This window comes from Ailuropoda melanoleuca, chromosome 11, assembly GCF_002007445.2.
Source record: "Ailuropoda melanoleuca isolate Jingjing chromosome 11, ASM200744v2, whole genome shotgun sequence".
In the NCBI taxonomy this organism is placed as follows: domain Eukaryota; kingdom Metazoa; phylum Chordata; class Mammalia; order Carnivora; family Ursidae; genus Ailuropoda; species Ailuropoda melanoleuca.
In genome coordinates this window covers 25,734,998-25,752,126 of record NC_048228.1, presented here as the reverse complement: position 1 = coordinate 25,752,126, position 17,129 = coordinate 25,734,998, and the positions used below count along the sequence as shown (strand labels likewise).

General features: G+C 39.6%; 1 protein-coding gene across 4 annotated transcripts in view; it reads left to right on the top strand.

The window, feature by feature from the left end:
* The window catches only part of ARHGEF38 (Rho guanine nucleotide exchange factor 38), a 124,682-nt gene that overhangs the window by 67,837 nt on the left and 39,716 nt on the right, over positions 1 to 17,129 (top strand). For all 4 annotated transcript variants that reach the window (XM_034671418.1, XM_034671417.1, XM_034671419.1 and 1 more), the window contains exons 4-5: positions 7,784 to 7,931; positions 14,152 to 14,169. In XM_034671418.1, coding sequence (XP_034527309.1) covers positions 7,784 to 7,931; positions 14,152 to 14,169 — 166 coding nt within the window. The remainder of the gene's footprint in view (positions 1 to 7,783; positions 7,932 to 14,151; positions 14,170 to 17,129) is intronic.

The window sequence follows — 17,129 nt, the reverse complement described above, 5'->3', positions numbered from 1 at the left end:
TCAAATGGGAACAGCAAGTCCTCCCAGGCTGAAGGGTACAAGACATGAGGAACACTCCCATTAGGACATAAGCTCCAGGAGGAGAGGAATCCTCACCGTTTTGTTACTGATGCCTCACCAACCCCTAGGACAGTGTCCTCAGCAGCACTGAGTGAATGAGATGAATGCTGGAGTTAGTGAGGAGCGTCCAGGACCCTGGCTGGCACACAGAAGCACCGCGTCCGCTGTGGCTTGTCCTGTACCGTCCGGACAGGCTGGCCGGCAGTCTAGAGCCAACAGCTGTGGCAGAGGCTCGTGCTCTCAGGAGAGGTACATGCTCAGGTGAGGGAGATCAAGAGTCGTGGGTCGGCTGGTCTAAGACCAGGGTCATTGCTGCTCCCCACCTTGAGGAGGGACAAGTTATTGTGCCTCTTCCTCATCCAGCCCACAGAAACCTTTTAGCTTTCAACTCCCAGAGAGCTAATGCTTCCCTAATGTGCCACTTGTTATAAAAATCCCCACCTCGAGTTAAATACCCGGGAAGTCCGAGAGGTTCAGGAAGACACTAGGAGTTATCATCAAAATAAACAGCGGTGTTCTAGAATGTGAGCATTGGAGCAATACTTAGAGAGCATCCGATCCAACCACCTGACTACAAGAGCCTCATTTGCCCAAATGCCATCACTAACTGCGGACACAGTCAGGAGACCCTAACCCTTCCTCCATGCCCACTGATGCCCCCCAGTGAGTCCTGCCCTGCTGCCAGCTACCTCCAGATGTGGTGGGTGGGTGCCACCTCATGACCTCTCCTTTACAATGATCACTGTCCTCCCACCACTGGACACAGCAATGGCCCTGTGACAGGACCCCACACCCCACTGTGGCTCCCCTCCTTTCCCTTTCTTCTCTTCACGGTTTAGCTAGCCTTACTAGTCCCACTTCCTCACCTCTCCATCTTGCTTCACACTATGCCTCTGAAATCGCTGGTACCATGTCACCAGAGACCTCAGAATTGTCAAATCTCATTGTCAAATCCATTTTTTCTGAACTTATCTATTCTAGAGCTTCTGAGAATTTTTTACCAAAATATTCCTGATAGCAGAAGAGAAATAGGAGCCCCAGGGAATGCAGAGTTATTACCCGAAGCCACTGCCACAGACATGAAACAACGTCAAAGTCTCATTTTACCTTAAGAACTCACGAAAATTTTCCATCCTACTCTTTTCTACGAAAATGGGTTTTTCCAAATGTCTTCATAAAATTGATACTCAAGGGATTTGCTTGTGTTAATCCCACGGTTGCATGCGCCACCTGGCACCCGTATTTGGTTTAAATTCCATAACCCTAACCAGAGTTGCTAGGATATCCTCAGTTGTCAGTTTTATCCCCAGGCTAGGTAGGAACTAAATGAGACTAAAGGCCAAAGGTAGTGATTTCTGTAAGCAGCATGTACTCTTCCCATCTCTTTCTTCTCATTTCCCCTCCTCACTTTACCCTGACCTGGAGAACAGAAGGGCGCTAGGAAAGGAAGGAAGGAAACATATCCATGATCTGGCATTTGGCTGACTAATCCATTGCCTTGTTCAGTCCCAGCAGCTGGGCACTCATCCAAGGAGGCTAAGCAAACTGGGGAGCTCTCCTTGGACCTCCTGGTGAGAGCTGCCAGCAAAGCTCTTTCATTTGGGGATGGCAGGTGTACTCAGTTGTGAGTGTCTCTCAGGGGAGTGACAGTCAGAGGATCAAATTATCTCACCCAGATCTTAGACGTCCTTTCTAGGGAGTAGGTCATATCCACCCTTTGTCCTCAAAGCCTTCACACTCTCTTCTCTGTGTGGCAAATACTCTGTCCTGACAAACAAGTTTTACTTAGAACTAACTTTGGGGATATATCTTCAACCATAATTTATGCTTAAAATTGTAACCAAGATGCTCTTTTCACGTCACTATAGTTGGTTTTTAGAGTTGAACTCATTACATATTTTTTCTTGGTAATACAAGTAACTTTGCACTTGAAACTCTGTGCCTTGGTCATCTTAGGCTGCCTAACACATAACCACAGACTTGGTGGTTTAAACAATAAACATTGATTTCTCACTGTTCCAGAGGCTGGGAAGTCCACATCAAGATGCCCGATTCCTGGTGAGAGCCCTCTCCCTAGTTTGCAAACAGCCACCTTCCCACTGGATCCTCACGTGGTGGATGGAGAAAGTCTGATGTCTCTTCCTCTTGTTACAGGGCACTAATCCCATCATGGCAGCTCCACACTCATGATCTAACCTAAAACCAATTATCTCCAAAAGTCACACCTCCAAACACCATCACACTGGACGTTAGCACTTCAACATATGGATTTTAGAGGGAAATAAACATCCAGTCCATAACACTCTTCATCAGTAACAATTTATGAAACATTTTCATCAGATTTTTGAGTTAGATTTTACAGGAAGTAAAGAGGGTTGCTTGAACTGTCATGATCCCTCCCAAAATATTTTTTTATGGAAGGAGAAGAAACAGTGTGTTGATTAGAATGAAGTCCAGCTGGTAGAAACAGCAAACAAAACAAAACATTACTAGCATAAATAAGAAATATCCATTTCTCTATTGGGTAATGGTCTAAAGGCATGTATTTTAGGTCTATATGGCAGCTCTGCTCTGCAAGTACTCTGGGATACAAGCTTCTTCCAGCTCACACTTGGCCTTACCTTCATGGACAAGGTAACGTCCAGCGTTGAACAAAGGAAAATATGGAGAAGAAGGGGTAAATGATGAGCTATCTCTTAAAGGTCCTGGATATTGTCACAGGACAATCTTCTGCAGACTTTAGTTACGTGGCCACCCCTATTGCAAGGGAGGCTGGGAAATGTAGTCTTCATTTTGCTGCAGGGAAAAATGTTATTGCTTCAAGGGGAAACTGATACTGGGGGACCATGGCGCCCTCCGTCATCCACAGACTTATTTGTCATATTTCTCACGATTTTGCCGTTGGTTTGGCTGGCCCCAATACTAGTTTTCCTCCCTTTTCTCTGACTGAGCATCTTCTCAAGCTCTTCTGCAAATTCTTTTTCCTCTAGATTTCCTTCAGTGTTAGTGTGCCCCACCATCTGGTCCTCAAGCCCTCTTCTCACTCTGTAGACTTCCTTGCATGATCATATTAAAGTCATGGCTTCTGTGTCCTGAGTTTTATATACCTACACCTCTTATCCAGATCTTTGTTTCTTGAATCCCAGACTCACATATCCAATTCCATAAAGGACACCTCCAGTTAAATATATTTTGGGTGACCCAACTCAGTACATCTACAATTAAACTCATGGTCTTTCCACATAAACTCTCTGTATCTTATCATCATTGTCTATCCACACTCTTACTGAAACCAGAATCCTGGGATATGCTTGGAATTCTCCTCTTCATCTCTCACACATGTCAATGTCCATTTTCTTGCCCTCTTCTCCAACCTCCCTGCTTTTGCTTCTAGCGGTTATAGCTAACATCTATTGGGCATTTGCATGTGCAAGCTACTGATATATCACACACTTTAATTTCATTTAATCCTCAAACAACCCTACTATTATTATTATTGTTCCATCTTACATATCAGGGAATTAAAGAACAGAGAAGTCAAGTAACTCTCCCAAATGTCACAGGAGTAAATGGTAAAACCAGGATTTGAAAATAGGCAGTTGATTTTAGAGCACTCTCTCTTAAGTGCTAGAATTTCCTGTGCAAGCCCTCATTATTTATTTCTCATATTACAATAGAAGTTTTTAAATTGAATTCTCTTGTCTAGTCTAACTCCTCCCTCAAACTCCATCTTTCATATGACTAATTACCAGAGTAATCTTTCTAGAATACAATCCAATCATGTTAGTCTGCTGCTTAAAATCAATCATCAGTACTTCTCCATCACCTGAAGGCTATAGTCCCAGCTCCTTAATCACATGCAAAGTCCTTCATGATTTGACTCCTGCCTACAAGTACAGCCTCTTATGGAACTTTAGCACAGACATGGCACCGTCCAGCCATACTAGACCACTCCCTCTGTGTGTCTCTGTGCTTTGCATTCACTCATAGCTCCTATTTCAAGAGCAAGCTGTTACAGAAATTGCTAAAAAGTCCTCAAGAGCAGATCAGATGACCCTCTGTGTTTTATACAAAGTATTGTAAATGGGAGTTTAACTGGCCTCCATTTAGTTCCTTGAGGGAAGTATTGCTTCGCTGTATCTGAGTACCTACCAAAGTGCTTGGTACATAATAGTCCCTCATTAAATTATTGTGAAACAAGGATGAAGTAATTGCTTTGTTCCCTTTTATGCCATTTTCCTAAACAAAGTCTAGGACATGAAGATCTCTTGAATATCGCTGTTCATACCCTGGTTTACTGCCCTGCAGGGGAAATTCATTGTGCAGTGGGGTCAGAATAATAGAGAGGCCATATCGTTTGGCATGGCAATCTTGGGGTGGACATGAGGGTCCGAAAGTAAAGAAGAGGTGGACCAAGAAGAGAAATGTGAATATATTTATATTAGTGCAGGGAACAATTTGCAACATCTGAATAATGATACCAGGACATAAAACATGTTCAATATTTTAGGAGTTTTTTGTTGAGGAGATAACTAATGGGAAAAAGGTCCATTTGTTTTCCTCCTCTGCATGGCCATTGCTTTCGGGGAAAGCCAATGCAGAAATTCTTGGGTTGTAGAATTTTTTTTAAAAGCACATGATAGTTAAGTTTATTTTATAGTGTTCCAGAGCTTTTGTGACAGTCAGCCGCAAGTAAAATTACCTTCCCTGGTCTTGGCTCAGTCCTTCCTCCACTCCTAATCATCCCTTCAAAGACACACCCATTTGACAGAGCAGTTGTCCTTCACTTCGAAGGAAACGCAGCCCAGAGTTATGTTACCGTGGAAACAGAATCACTTCTTTGCTGCAAGACACATGGCTTTATCTGCATTATTATGAAGCAGAATACATTGGTAGGGCTAGAAGGGGAATCAAATATTCTGCCCGCCAGTGTGGTACTTGGCCTTTGGGTGAATAAATGACTTTCAATTAGAGTGCTTAAATATCTTTTAACTTCAATAATTGTTATTAGAGCCCCAACAGAATTTTACTTGAAAAAGAGTGAAAAAATTGGCTCTGCTATTAAGGAGAGAGCTATAAATTCTTTCAAACTACACCATTTCTGTTAAAGTGTGTGTGTGTGTGTGTGTGAATTTACAATTAATGGTTTCATTGTGTATAAAATAAATGTCTTTGTCCCTTGTTTTTTGACTTTCTGACTTGATCCTATTGCAGATTTATTAGGTTGTCCTTACCTCTTCCTTTCTTTGTCTCTACTCTAAACTGTTTGTAGTGAACACATATATTTACAATTCCATCTTGGGCTGGGCTGTGTGTATCTAGATCCTCTCTTCTTGACTAGTTGCTGAGCTTTATCTGGGCCTGCCACTCGCTCCCACTTCTGGGTGGTAATACCCTCCCCCAGCCAAAGCCCTAAAGCCCTTGCTTTCGTTTGCCTGTTTTGTTTGCCTGGCTCTGTTACTGGGAGGCTCTCCTCACCTCCTGCCCAACCCTAAATTTAGTTACTATCCTATTTTATTTTTTTCCCTTCTTATAACTGCTCTGTTCCTTATCGTTTGTGTTGCTAACTGTCTTGAAGACCAGATCTGCACGAACTGCACTGGTAGAAGAATCAATTCAGCAAAATCCCAGGAACAAAACAAAAATCCCTTAAACCTTCAGTTCCAAAGATGCTCATAGACACTGTTTCCTTACAAGTCCAAAGAAAAGCACTATTAAAAAACAGACAAGACATAAACACACACACATGCATACATGCACACACACGTGTAGTTTAACTAAGATCACAGGGAAATCCCATATAATGGGAAGGGAAGAAAAGTCTCTTTCTGGCTGGGTATAAATTAGAACAGAATGTGATACTTTAGAAGTACTAGTGTTTTAACTGTGGAAACAGTAGGGTAGCATTAAGGGACGACTGATATTTATTGAGCAGCTAGTTCATTTCAGGTGTTTTTATATCTCCATTCCACTTAATTCTCAAATTCATCCTCAGGAGTGATGAGAATCGACTCAGTTGCCCCCCAAAACCTAGACGACAGTGATTTCTGATTCTGAGTTCAGTGTTCTTTCCAACTGCATCACTTTGTACATGTCTGTCCAGTAAAGCTCTGACGTGTGAGAGCTAATAACACCTAAGTAAAATTGAGGAGAATACAGCCTCTAATCCTGGCTTAGCCTCCACTGTGGGAAAATCATTTATTTGTTACAAACTCAGATTTGTCCATCCTCATTTAATGGGGATAAATAACTTCTTACCTCCTCATATACATAGGGAATTAAATGGTTAATGTGGACAGAGCATGTTGAAAATACAAAGGGCATTCTATTTCTGTAGGAAGAATGGCAGGCCGTTGTTACTATAATTGGTGCGGACTGGTAGGTCCGTGTAACTCCCAATCAGCTCAGTCCCAAATCACTGTCATCCCAAATGCGCAGTGTTTCTGAGGGCAGACTGCATCACACATTTTTTTTCTGTGTCTCCCAAATCATCCTAACATAGTGCCGGGGTGTGTAGTGGATGCTTAATATACATTTTCAAGTAATGGAGTGGGTGATTAAATCCCACTATTGTTCAATATCTACTAGAGTCATCAGTTACAGATACAAATTTATCATTCTATTAAAAAGGATTCCTTAAATGCCTAGACACAGTTAGCCCAAGTTGCTTTAAGAAGATACAGTCATAACAGTGGCTTATAGTATTATCCAATTGAGTTTTTTTTTTCCAAGATTGATTTGCTTGTTTTAGAGAGAGAGACAGAGAGAGTGAGAGAGGGCAGAGGGAAAGGGACAGATAATCTCAAACCAACTCCGGACTGAGTGCAGAGTTCCACCCAGAGCTCAATCCCACGACCCTGAGATCACAACGTGAGCCAAAACCAAAAGTCAGATGCCTAACCAAGTGCACCGTCCAGGCGCCCCATCCAATTGATTTTTAACAGGAATAATGGCCAGTTCTTTCTGCTATGACATATGAGGAAATATTTTATTTCCCTAAACTCTATTGCTTGCCTTTCAGAGAATCTCAGGAAATGATAGTGGAATAAATAGCAAAAAATAATTTACCTAGAACCTGAAATTTCACTTTCCATTCCTCTAACAAATTAACAATAACTGCTCCATTTTGAGCATTTACTGTGTATGTACTATACACACACTGCCCCTTTAATTTTTATGACCCTCTGAAATTGAATCTATTATTGTCCCCATTTTATAGGTGAGGAAACAGACTCAGAGAGTAAAAACATTTTTTTTGGACATAACCTGTCCAAGTCTGTAGCACAGCCTGATCCAAACCCATACAGGCTGATTCTAAAGTGTTGCCCTTAACTGGGATCCTGCACACCAGCCAAGTACATAAATCACCTCTGGGAAAACCAGCTTTCTTTGGCTGCCTGTCTCCATTAAGCTCTTTATCCTTTATTTTATAAAAGAAAGGAAGGAAGGGAAGAAAAAAGCAGAGAGGGAAGAATGAGGGAGGAAAGAGGGAAAGAAGGGAGGGAGGGAAGAAAAACAGAGAGGAGGAGAAGGAGAGGGGAGAAGGGAGGGGAGTGGAGGGAAGAGGAGGGAAGGGAAGGTTTCTACCCCTCCTGAGTAACCTGGGGATAAAGTGGGACCTATCCAACTTGTTAATACTGGTCAACATTGTCAAAGAATAAATATGTAGAGTGTCCGTTTGGTCTGACTTGACGTCATTTTCCCTTTGTTTTGCATTTATCAGGAGAAGTGTTCCTGCAGATTAAAGGACCACTGGAAGATATTTATAAAACCTACTGCTACCACCATGATGAAGCGCACAGCCTACTGGAATCCTATGAAAAGGAAGAAGAGCTGAAGCAACATTTGAGCCACTGTACCCAGTCCTTAAAGTAAGACCTTTTCAAATGATGATTTCCATGCCTAGCAGGGAACATTTTAACTGGATGTAGATGAAAGTTCCCACATAACTCCTACATTTGATGAGGCTTGCTGGGAGCTCTACTTTGTGCTCCCTTTATGAAAAGCTGACATGCCAGAAACCCTGATTGACTTTTTCCTCCCCCCTGTGAGCATGACTAAAAATAATACTGGGGATGATTCGGGGCTCTGTAGAGAGAGAAAAATGCAGTATCAAAAAATGAAATGTGGAAGAAAAGGCCCTTCTTAACACTGTTGTTACCTGCCTGCCCCCACATGAGACAGCACTGGAGAACAGTGAAATGTCCCATGACTCTCTGCATGAATCTCTCTCCCAGACTCACTGTGGGGAAAGCGGGGAGATTGGTGAGGACAGGTCAGACCCTGTTAGTTTCAGGAGAATCAGTCAGGACCTCCTTCCTCATCCCTGAAGTCTTGGTGCTATATCACATACACTTTTTTCATCTGGAAGAAAGTATTCACTATAAAAATCTGAAAAATAGAAGGAAGCACAAAAAAGATAAAAACCCTTGCTACTCCATGTATTAACTCTTTGCTAGACCGTGTATTAATAACCACAGCTGGCACTGTTTCTTATTTTATTTATAGGCATAAATATGGACATGTGTTTGGGTTGATTCTTTTAAATGAAACTGGCATCTTACTGAGTATATCGTGTTCTACCACATGAAGCTTAAAGCCAAAATTTCTGCCCTACTCCACTTCTTACCCAGTGGTTCTACTGTGGTCTTTCATTTCTAAGGATTATCCATTGTCAAAGATTTAACCAGAGAGAGCTGTGATATCTAAATCAAAGCATACCTATCAGTCTGAGCCTCTAGCACACTCCCTCCTTATATACTCTATTGTAGGGGGACAAAACTTGGGGTCCTAATGTGGTACAAGAGATTGGTAGCTGAATTAAAGTGAAATCAGGAGACTAAACGAGACTACAGTAGCCCCCTCACCTTATCCACAGGGGATATGTTCCAAGACCTGCCAGTGGATGTCTGAAACTTGCATAGTACCAAACCCTACATATACTGTTTTTTTCCTATACATGCTGACAATTCAGAAGGAGGGGAATCTGCTTCTGGATCACAGCTGACTGCAGTAACTAAAACCCCCACAGATAGGGGGGCTCCTGGACTCTGTCAAGTGTCTTTCCAGGCTAGAACCGGGACTGAAAGTGGCTTTAAACGGGGTCCAAATAATTTTTAAAAATTATTGTCTTCTATTGGTCATTCAGTTGGTGCAATTCTTTACCCATTTTTCATATCATGGAAAAGAGTATATTCAAGTCACAAAATCACAAGCATTTATTTAGTGCTTATGCTATACCGACCATAGTTCTGGGTGCTGCAAATACAAAAATAAATAAGAATGAGACACTGCCCACAAGGAGCTTAACATGACCAGGTAACTCTTAAAGATAGCATGTGACGAGTAGTTCCAATTCATTATTTCTCCACTATTAGCAATTTAGTTCAGTATTAGAAATCACTTCAGAGAAACCTTAAAGTTTCAAGTTGTATCCAGTATCCATCTTAATAAATTCTTATATTAGGAGCCACATCTTCTAAATACTTCTAAGATACTTGTTTTCCTATGGAGAAAGAACGATGTTATTCTGGGTGTGAAGAGTTTTCCTACCTTAATCCAGTGGCAAGATCTGATCCAAGAAATGGCTATCTTGAATCATTCTCCCTCTTCCATTTCTAGAAACCTCACAGCAAGTGCACAACTAGCATCTTTGGCCATCGCTCCAACTACAAGCCTGGGAATGGAGGTCCCTACTGGGAGCAGGTGTAGTTAATTTACTGTGGCATGTGCTCCTAACAGTTGACTAAAAGTGGAGCTGTCTGTTCAGTGGGGGTGAACACTAGTTTATTATTCATTAAGGTTTTTGACTCCTAAGAGAAAGAAATGGACCCTGCCAGAATATTCCACTTGGCAGTGTAGCCCAGTACCAAACCCCCTAAAAGCAGCTCCAGGCAGAGGTAATTTTGAAATATCATGAAGTCTCAATTACTGAAAATGACTTTCAGACCCAATGACTTATTTGATCTTTTTCTGAAAGCCTTGAGTTATTGCCTTGGTAGATGTCCCAAATCTTGTGTATTCAGCACTATTCTGATTTTAGGGGATAATTTCAGGCACTGGAAGGTGCTAAGGTTTAGAAAGCATGAAATCCAAGTGAAGTAATATTGGCACAACTATTTCTTAAGGGAAAGAAAAATCAAAATAAAATAGCTTAAGTTAGAGCTATTTTCCCAAAAGTTGCCTTTCCATGAAAATAAAGTTGATGATGAATTGTACTGGTCTGCCTGAAAGCTGAGAGCAGAATTATTGACATTACTATAATACTGACCCCAATTGAGCTAAGCTTTAAATTCTGAGAAACAGGTTTTTAAACAGGTTTATAGGCCAAAGAGAGTCTGGAACACCCCAAGGGCTTGGCTTCCCTTGCCAAGTAATCAGTCAAAGCTATTACTGTGACTCTGCCTTTTCCTTGTGGCTAAATAACGGAGCCCAAGTGCACAGTTGCCAATTTCTAATGAATATTAGGTGTGGCCTCCATTTCCTACCGCACAAGGGGATATTGGAACAACAGGGTTTGAAGCAATATCCATAAGAGAGGTGGCTTCAGGTCTCAGAAGTTAAAGCAGATTTTTAAAGCAACTTAGGCTGCATTTGAACTAAAATTAAAATATGTTTATTGAGGGCCTAATAAATATTTATTAAGGGTGCTAGATGTTAAAAATATATATATTTATATTTGTATGCACAATTCTTGCCTCCTAGGAACACACCTTCTACTTGGGTAGATAAACAAAACCATCTGGAAAGTTTAATAACAATACCAGAGTTAATTTGAATAACACACCTAATTTAAATAACGTCTGTCATGGTGAGGTTCAAGACTAATTTCCAAAAGGATGGTAGAGAGATTTCCTGGTTCTGTAACAGACTTGAGCTCATAACCTTTGGCTATTCTTTGAAGCCCATTATCTTTCAAAAGAGAAAATAATATTTGTATCTAGAAAATAATTTTGAATCCCTTTGAAATGTTAGGATAGCATTTCTTGGTATATGATTTCCCCTGTGTCTGATCCATAGGGATGTGTATTAGAAGTGCAGATTCCAACGCTCTGCTCCAGACCAAAAAAAAAAAAGAAGAAAAAAGCGGGGGAGAAAAAGACTGCTAGGGCCCAGTCCAAGAAGCTACATATTAACAAGCGCCCTCAGGTGGCTGTGGATACATACTCAGGTTAAGAACCACTTCAGAAAAAGAAATCCGTACTTACTAGCTGCTTTCCCTGAAGCACATAGACCTTCTTCATGACTATAGATACAATCTAAGCAATAATTTCAGGGTTTGGAGACCTTAAGCAAGAAAAGGCTAAAACTCTCTGGAAGCACAATATCACATCTGCATCTGCAGCCTGAAAACTGGAAATCTGCACGTTTTTATTTATTCAACAAGGAGTATTTACAGATTCTCATTAGTGACGCCTAGGATTGCATGAAAATGCTATTAATACAGTCTCTAAATTTATGGCAGTCATTTGCTAACGCTCTAGTTACGGAGCCTCTTTGGGGTTATTTGAGGCTTCTGATCTGTATGAGGAAAATGAAAAATAGAATAGCCATAAATGCAAGTGTAACTATAATTAGAATAGCCTGTCTGCTACCTCCTTTTTCTGTTTTTCTAGCTATAAATACCACCAAATCCCCGCTGTCCTTCAGAGGCCCTAGAGATCTGTTTATTTTATAACAGATAAAGAACAAAGGGGCTTTTCCAAGTTTTTTGGTAGCTGGAAGACACATTTACAGCTTTATGTCTTGTTGTTATCAATTTATATACATTTTTCTTCTTCCTAACCGAAGCCACCATTCTCAGGAGGAAAACTAACTTCTAGTCATCTGGGTGCTTGGGCTGTTCCTTTGACTATTACAGCTTCTCCATTCAGAAGGAACAACGCAGAACCTAAAGGAATAGGGTTCAATTCGTTCACCACATTTTATATTTCTTAATGTTATTCTAATGGAATGTTCCAAATAAAAATTAAAATGATTTCTGAAAACTTTTTTCAGTTCCTTGTGATGTGGTACCATGCTTGAACAAAACTATAATCGTTAAGAAATAGCCACAGAAAAGAACAATCTTTTCTTTCAACTTCAAATTTTGTGTTTTGGCTCCAAAATGATCACATTGTTCACTTGTTTGCTCCCACAGAAAAATGCATCTATATTTTTACTCAACTTCTCCCCCAACTTTCTGATCTATGACCTACAGAGCATACTGGGAAAATGAAATTCCTCATTAGAAGGAGACAGAAATTGAGACAAAAATGTAAGCTTAAAGGAAATGAGTGGAAAGGAATACTGGGTACGGGGGTGGGGAGTGGTGGTGCAATCCCTTTCATAGAAGTGCTCTTCAAACAGCAGTGAATAATTGCCTCAATTAATAGCAGTCGCTGATTTTTTAAAAATTAAAATTCTCTGTTTGATTCCAACAAGGAGGTCTTAAGAGTCAGCAGAACCTAGTTATTTCGAGCTGTCTAGGAATCCATTCATATAAGATGTCCGCAAGTGAAGGAGTACTTGTTTTTCATATCTGTATACTATTGTTTTCCACTTATATAGAGCACTGGGAATAATTTTTTCAGACTTTTTAAGTCCATTAAATATGAAATTCAACATAGGTATTTATCATGGATTTTGTTCTCAATCATTGAAAATGAAAAGACCATTTACTATTATGAGATGGGGCCCAATACTTTTTTTTATATTGAAAATATTCATTGTATTCTAAACGACTGGAAACCGGAGGTCAACGTAATCAGGTTATTAACACAGATTACAACTTTATTTACTTATAGCTGTATGAAGCTTTTATTTTATCTTATTTATTTTTATTTATTTACTTATTTATTTTTGAGAGAGAGAGAGGATAAGGGTGGGGAGCAGGAGAGGGAGAAGCAGGCTCCCCGCTGAGCAGAAGGCCCGATGCAGGGCTCAATCCCAGGACCCTAAATCATGACCTGAGTTGAAGGCAGACACCCAACCAACTAGCCACCCAGGCACCCCCAAATGAAGCTTTTAGAGAAAAACTTCTAATCTCCTTTATGCCTGAAATTTAACTTGAATGATTCCCACTTTTTCTTACTGTTACTTGTTTAATTTGACAAATATGTTTTGCATTCTTACCAAATGCCAGTCACTTTCCAGGTACTGGGGCTATCGCAGAGAACAGAGCAAGCATATATCCTTGCCCTCATTCAGATGGGGAGCAGAGAGATAGACAATAAATAAGTATATGGTATATAAAAAAGTGACAGTGTTATGGAGAGAAATAAAGCAAGGAGGAGGATAAAGAGTAGTGTAGGAGGTGAGGCACAATTTTTAAAAAAATTGGACCAGGAAGGTTTCATTGGGAAGAAACCTTTGAGCAAAGACCTGAAGGAGATAAAGAGTGAGCCATGTAGATACCCGAGGAAAGAGCAAGCCGGCAGAGGAAGCAAGAAGTGCCAAGACCTGGAGGCAGGAGCCTGCCTTTTGACTTTATTAAGAGCAAGGAGACCTGCGTGGTTGCCATAGTCTGGGGTAGTTTGTGAACAACAGGAAATGAGGTAGAGAGGAAAGCAAAGGAGAGGCAGATCACGTTGCCTTGGAAGGACACTCACTGTACTTGAGCAAAATGGAAGGCACGAAAGTTAGCCACGGTTAGTGAAAGTCTTTGCGGGAATTATCTCATTGCATAGGTGAATTGTTGATAACCTGCATTAAATTGTATACAGACATACTCTGTAGTGCTTGATGGCCATTTCCTGCAAGTCATTTATACTTTACTCTGTAGTCTTGTACTATGTTTAACAGAGTCTCTTTTTTCATGATGTAAACAAAAATTGATGTTTAAATCCATTTTCACATAATCGAAATCAATGGTTCTATATTCTGAATCAATGGTTTTTAACCCTATATAGAGTGTGAAACAAGGTTGGTGTAAACATGCTACAGATAAAATTTTAGGGATGTGACTATAAAATAATGAACCAGTTCTAGAAAACATTCATGGAAAATAACTTACCACTTTATGTAATAAAAATTTAAAGGTTTTATAATGTTTGTGTATTACCTCAAATATGCAGATTTACATTAATCTACTTTTCTCTTCCTGTCTTGCAGGAAAATATACATGCAAGAGTAAGTACTTTTGTTTTAATAATAGAAATCAAATGTGAAGATAATGGGAGGGTGGGGGATGGGGTAACTGGCTGAAGGGCATTAAGGAAGTCACTTGGAAGTAATGAGCACTGGGTGTTAAATGCAACTGATGAATCACTGAACTCTACCTCTGAAACTAGCAATACACTACATATTAATTAAATTGAATTTAAATAAAAATTCTTTAAAAAATCACGGGGAAAAAGCTGTTGAGTATTTCCAAAAATTAGAATTTTTGGTTTTTACAATTATGTTTATTGTTTTAATACATTATTTCCAGTTTGTCTGAGGTGATCGTACATATTCAATTATCTCATGTATTTTACAAAATGTTTTAGAAGAATCCTGGGGTATAATTTATTTAAATCACAAGTTTGCTGATGCCAGGAGCTCTTTAGGAACTGCTCATCACACATATGTTTAGCAATCTTAATGTGTCCAAAAACACACCTTCTTAAGAATGACATTAGACTTTTTGAAAAGCTCAGATTAATACCATACTGTTTTTGAAGTTTCTGCAGATTAACGTACAAAAGATTCTTCATGCATTATAGTAAATATTGGGTTTCTTCTAATTTAGCCTCTTAGTGATTTACAGAGAAAAAAATCAAACATACATATATAATATGTTTAACATATAAAGTATTAAGATGAAATAACCTGTCATTAAGACAATATAGGAATTATCTTATAAAAATAGCACACATATACACACACTTTGGAAGATGTCCATTTTTATAGAAGGGAAAACATGTCTAGTCTGATACTGAAAGGATGATACTGGCTTAAATACAAACTCAAATTTACCAGGACTTGAAAAAAGGCACATATTTGGTTAAGCATGGTCACCAAGAATCTAGGGGCCTGAGTTCCTAGCCCATGTGTTTGCTTGTGTACATGTCTTTATGTGCGTGTGTGCCTCTGTGTTCTAAACTCCTGAAACTGTACATCAGGAAATAAAAAACCCACAAAATAAGTATATTAACTTAAGCTGTAAATACCTATCATTCATGCTTTGTTGCAGAGCAACCATGAAGAAAGACAGATTTCCAGAAGTGAGGTGCAAGAACCAGGCATCCATCATACAGGGGATTGAGAAGTTAATTTTTGACATACCGAACAGACACCAAACAGGCACCCAGTTCTCTCACTTTATAAGTCTTTCCTTTCAAAAGTAAAAATATATATATCCTATAGTGCAAACAGATGTGAGTAGTTTTGTTCAATGAGTTCCCAATTCTGAGACTATCGAATTTGAAAAAGTGCATAATGCAAAGGGGCCTTTGTCTTTTCACATGCTGGGGACTTCCAGGCTTCTCTGCAGTGATAGCTGTCGCGGCGGGGGGGGGGGGGAAGGGGGGGAATGCTGTCTCATTAAAAAGCCTGTGCCCCTGGCATTGTGCTGAGGAGTGGAGATTCACACAGAAGAACTATGTGAATTACAGAAGAACTTCCCGGGCTACAAATTCTGCTCAGGTTTCTCTTCCTAAAGCTTAGGTCTTTATAACCAAAAGACCAAAGAGAGAGATTCAGAGCAGAGTGAGAAGTTCTTTTAATGCAGTTAGCATACACAAGCTCCTACACGCAGAATGCTTACAACAAACAGTACATTGTATCGAAATACTTGCTTAAAAAATGGCACAGCCTTCATGACGATCCTGCTGTGTGGGAGTTAGCAGCTTCGGGTGCCCCTTCTAGCCTATTCTATACATCAAGAACTGGGAAAGAAGACGAAGGGTCACAGCATGTGGCTGGATGCACATCAAAGCCACATTTGCTGTGCGGTATTTTCCTTCCTGCTTCTCTCGCTCTGGTCATGAGGGGCACATGCTGCTACATAAAAGGTAAAAGGCAATGTCAAGTGCTTTGTAATTGTTTGGCTCCTTAGCAGCTAAGGCCAGGAATATTGTGACCAAGAGTGCATTCAGGAAATGTGGGGTTTTTAGATGCTTCGAAAAAAAATTCCTTACTTATGTAAACGGAAAATTGTGTGTGGGGTTTTTTTTTTACAATCTACATTTTAAAAAATACAGAAAAAGACAGATATTTCTAACTTCTAAAATGTTTATTTTGAATTATAATCTTATGCAAACATCAAAGACAGTATTAAAGGGACAAGAATTATAGAATTCTGCACCAAAAAGTCCCCCGAAAAGCATCTGATACAAGTCCCATGTTCTAAAGCAAGAAAAACATAACTATTCTAAATTTAACTCTCTCCAGAAATGCCATGCTTCACCTTTATGCTTTCACACTTTTTTATATGTGTTCTCTGTCTTCACCAGATAGTCCCACGTTTGGATTCAGGGTTTATATAGATCCCAAAATGTTATTTCTCCTTTCTTTTAAGCTTTATATTTTTAAAATTATTAAAGAAACACTGTAAAATACAGAAAATCAAAATGAAGACCGAGAAGACAATTAGTAGTCACATTCCAGAGTTAATTATTGTAACATTTCATGAGTCCCTCACCACACTGCAATTTTTTCTACACACACACGAATACGCACATTGGGTAACACAGGACTGCTATATATTTCCTTTATGTCAACTTACCACCTCATTCATCAGTATATTATGGACACCCTTCTATGTCAGTAAATATAAATCCACATTGCTTTATGACTGCATATTTTATCTGATATATATACCATAATTTAGTTTACCAAACCCTTATAGATACTTGAATGATGTCTGTCTTGTAAAGATTGATGTTATGTGTTTATTCTTATAAATGATCTTTGTACAATAATTTGACTTTCTTAGAATGAGTTTCTAAAAGTGGAATTGCTAGATCAAAGGGTTTTTGATACTTACTGCCAGAAAATTTAAGCAAAGTTGAACTAATTTATATTCCCACTACCTGTATATGAATTGTCCATTTATCTCCTATCCGCCAGCAGTAGAAACAATATGTGTATTTTTACATGTTGTGGCA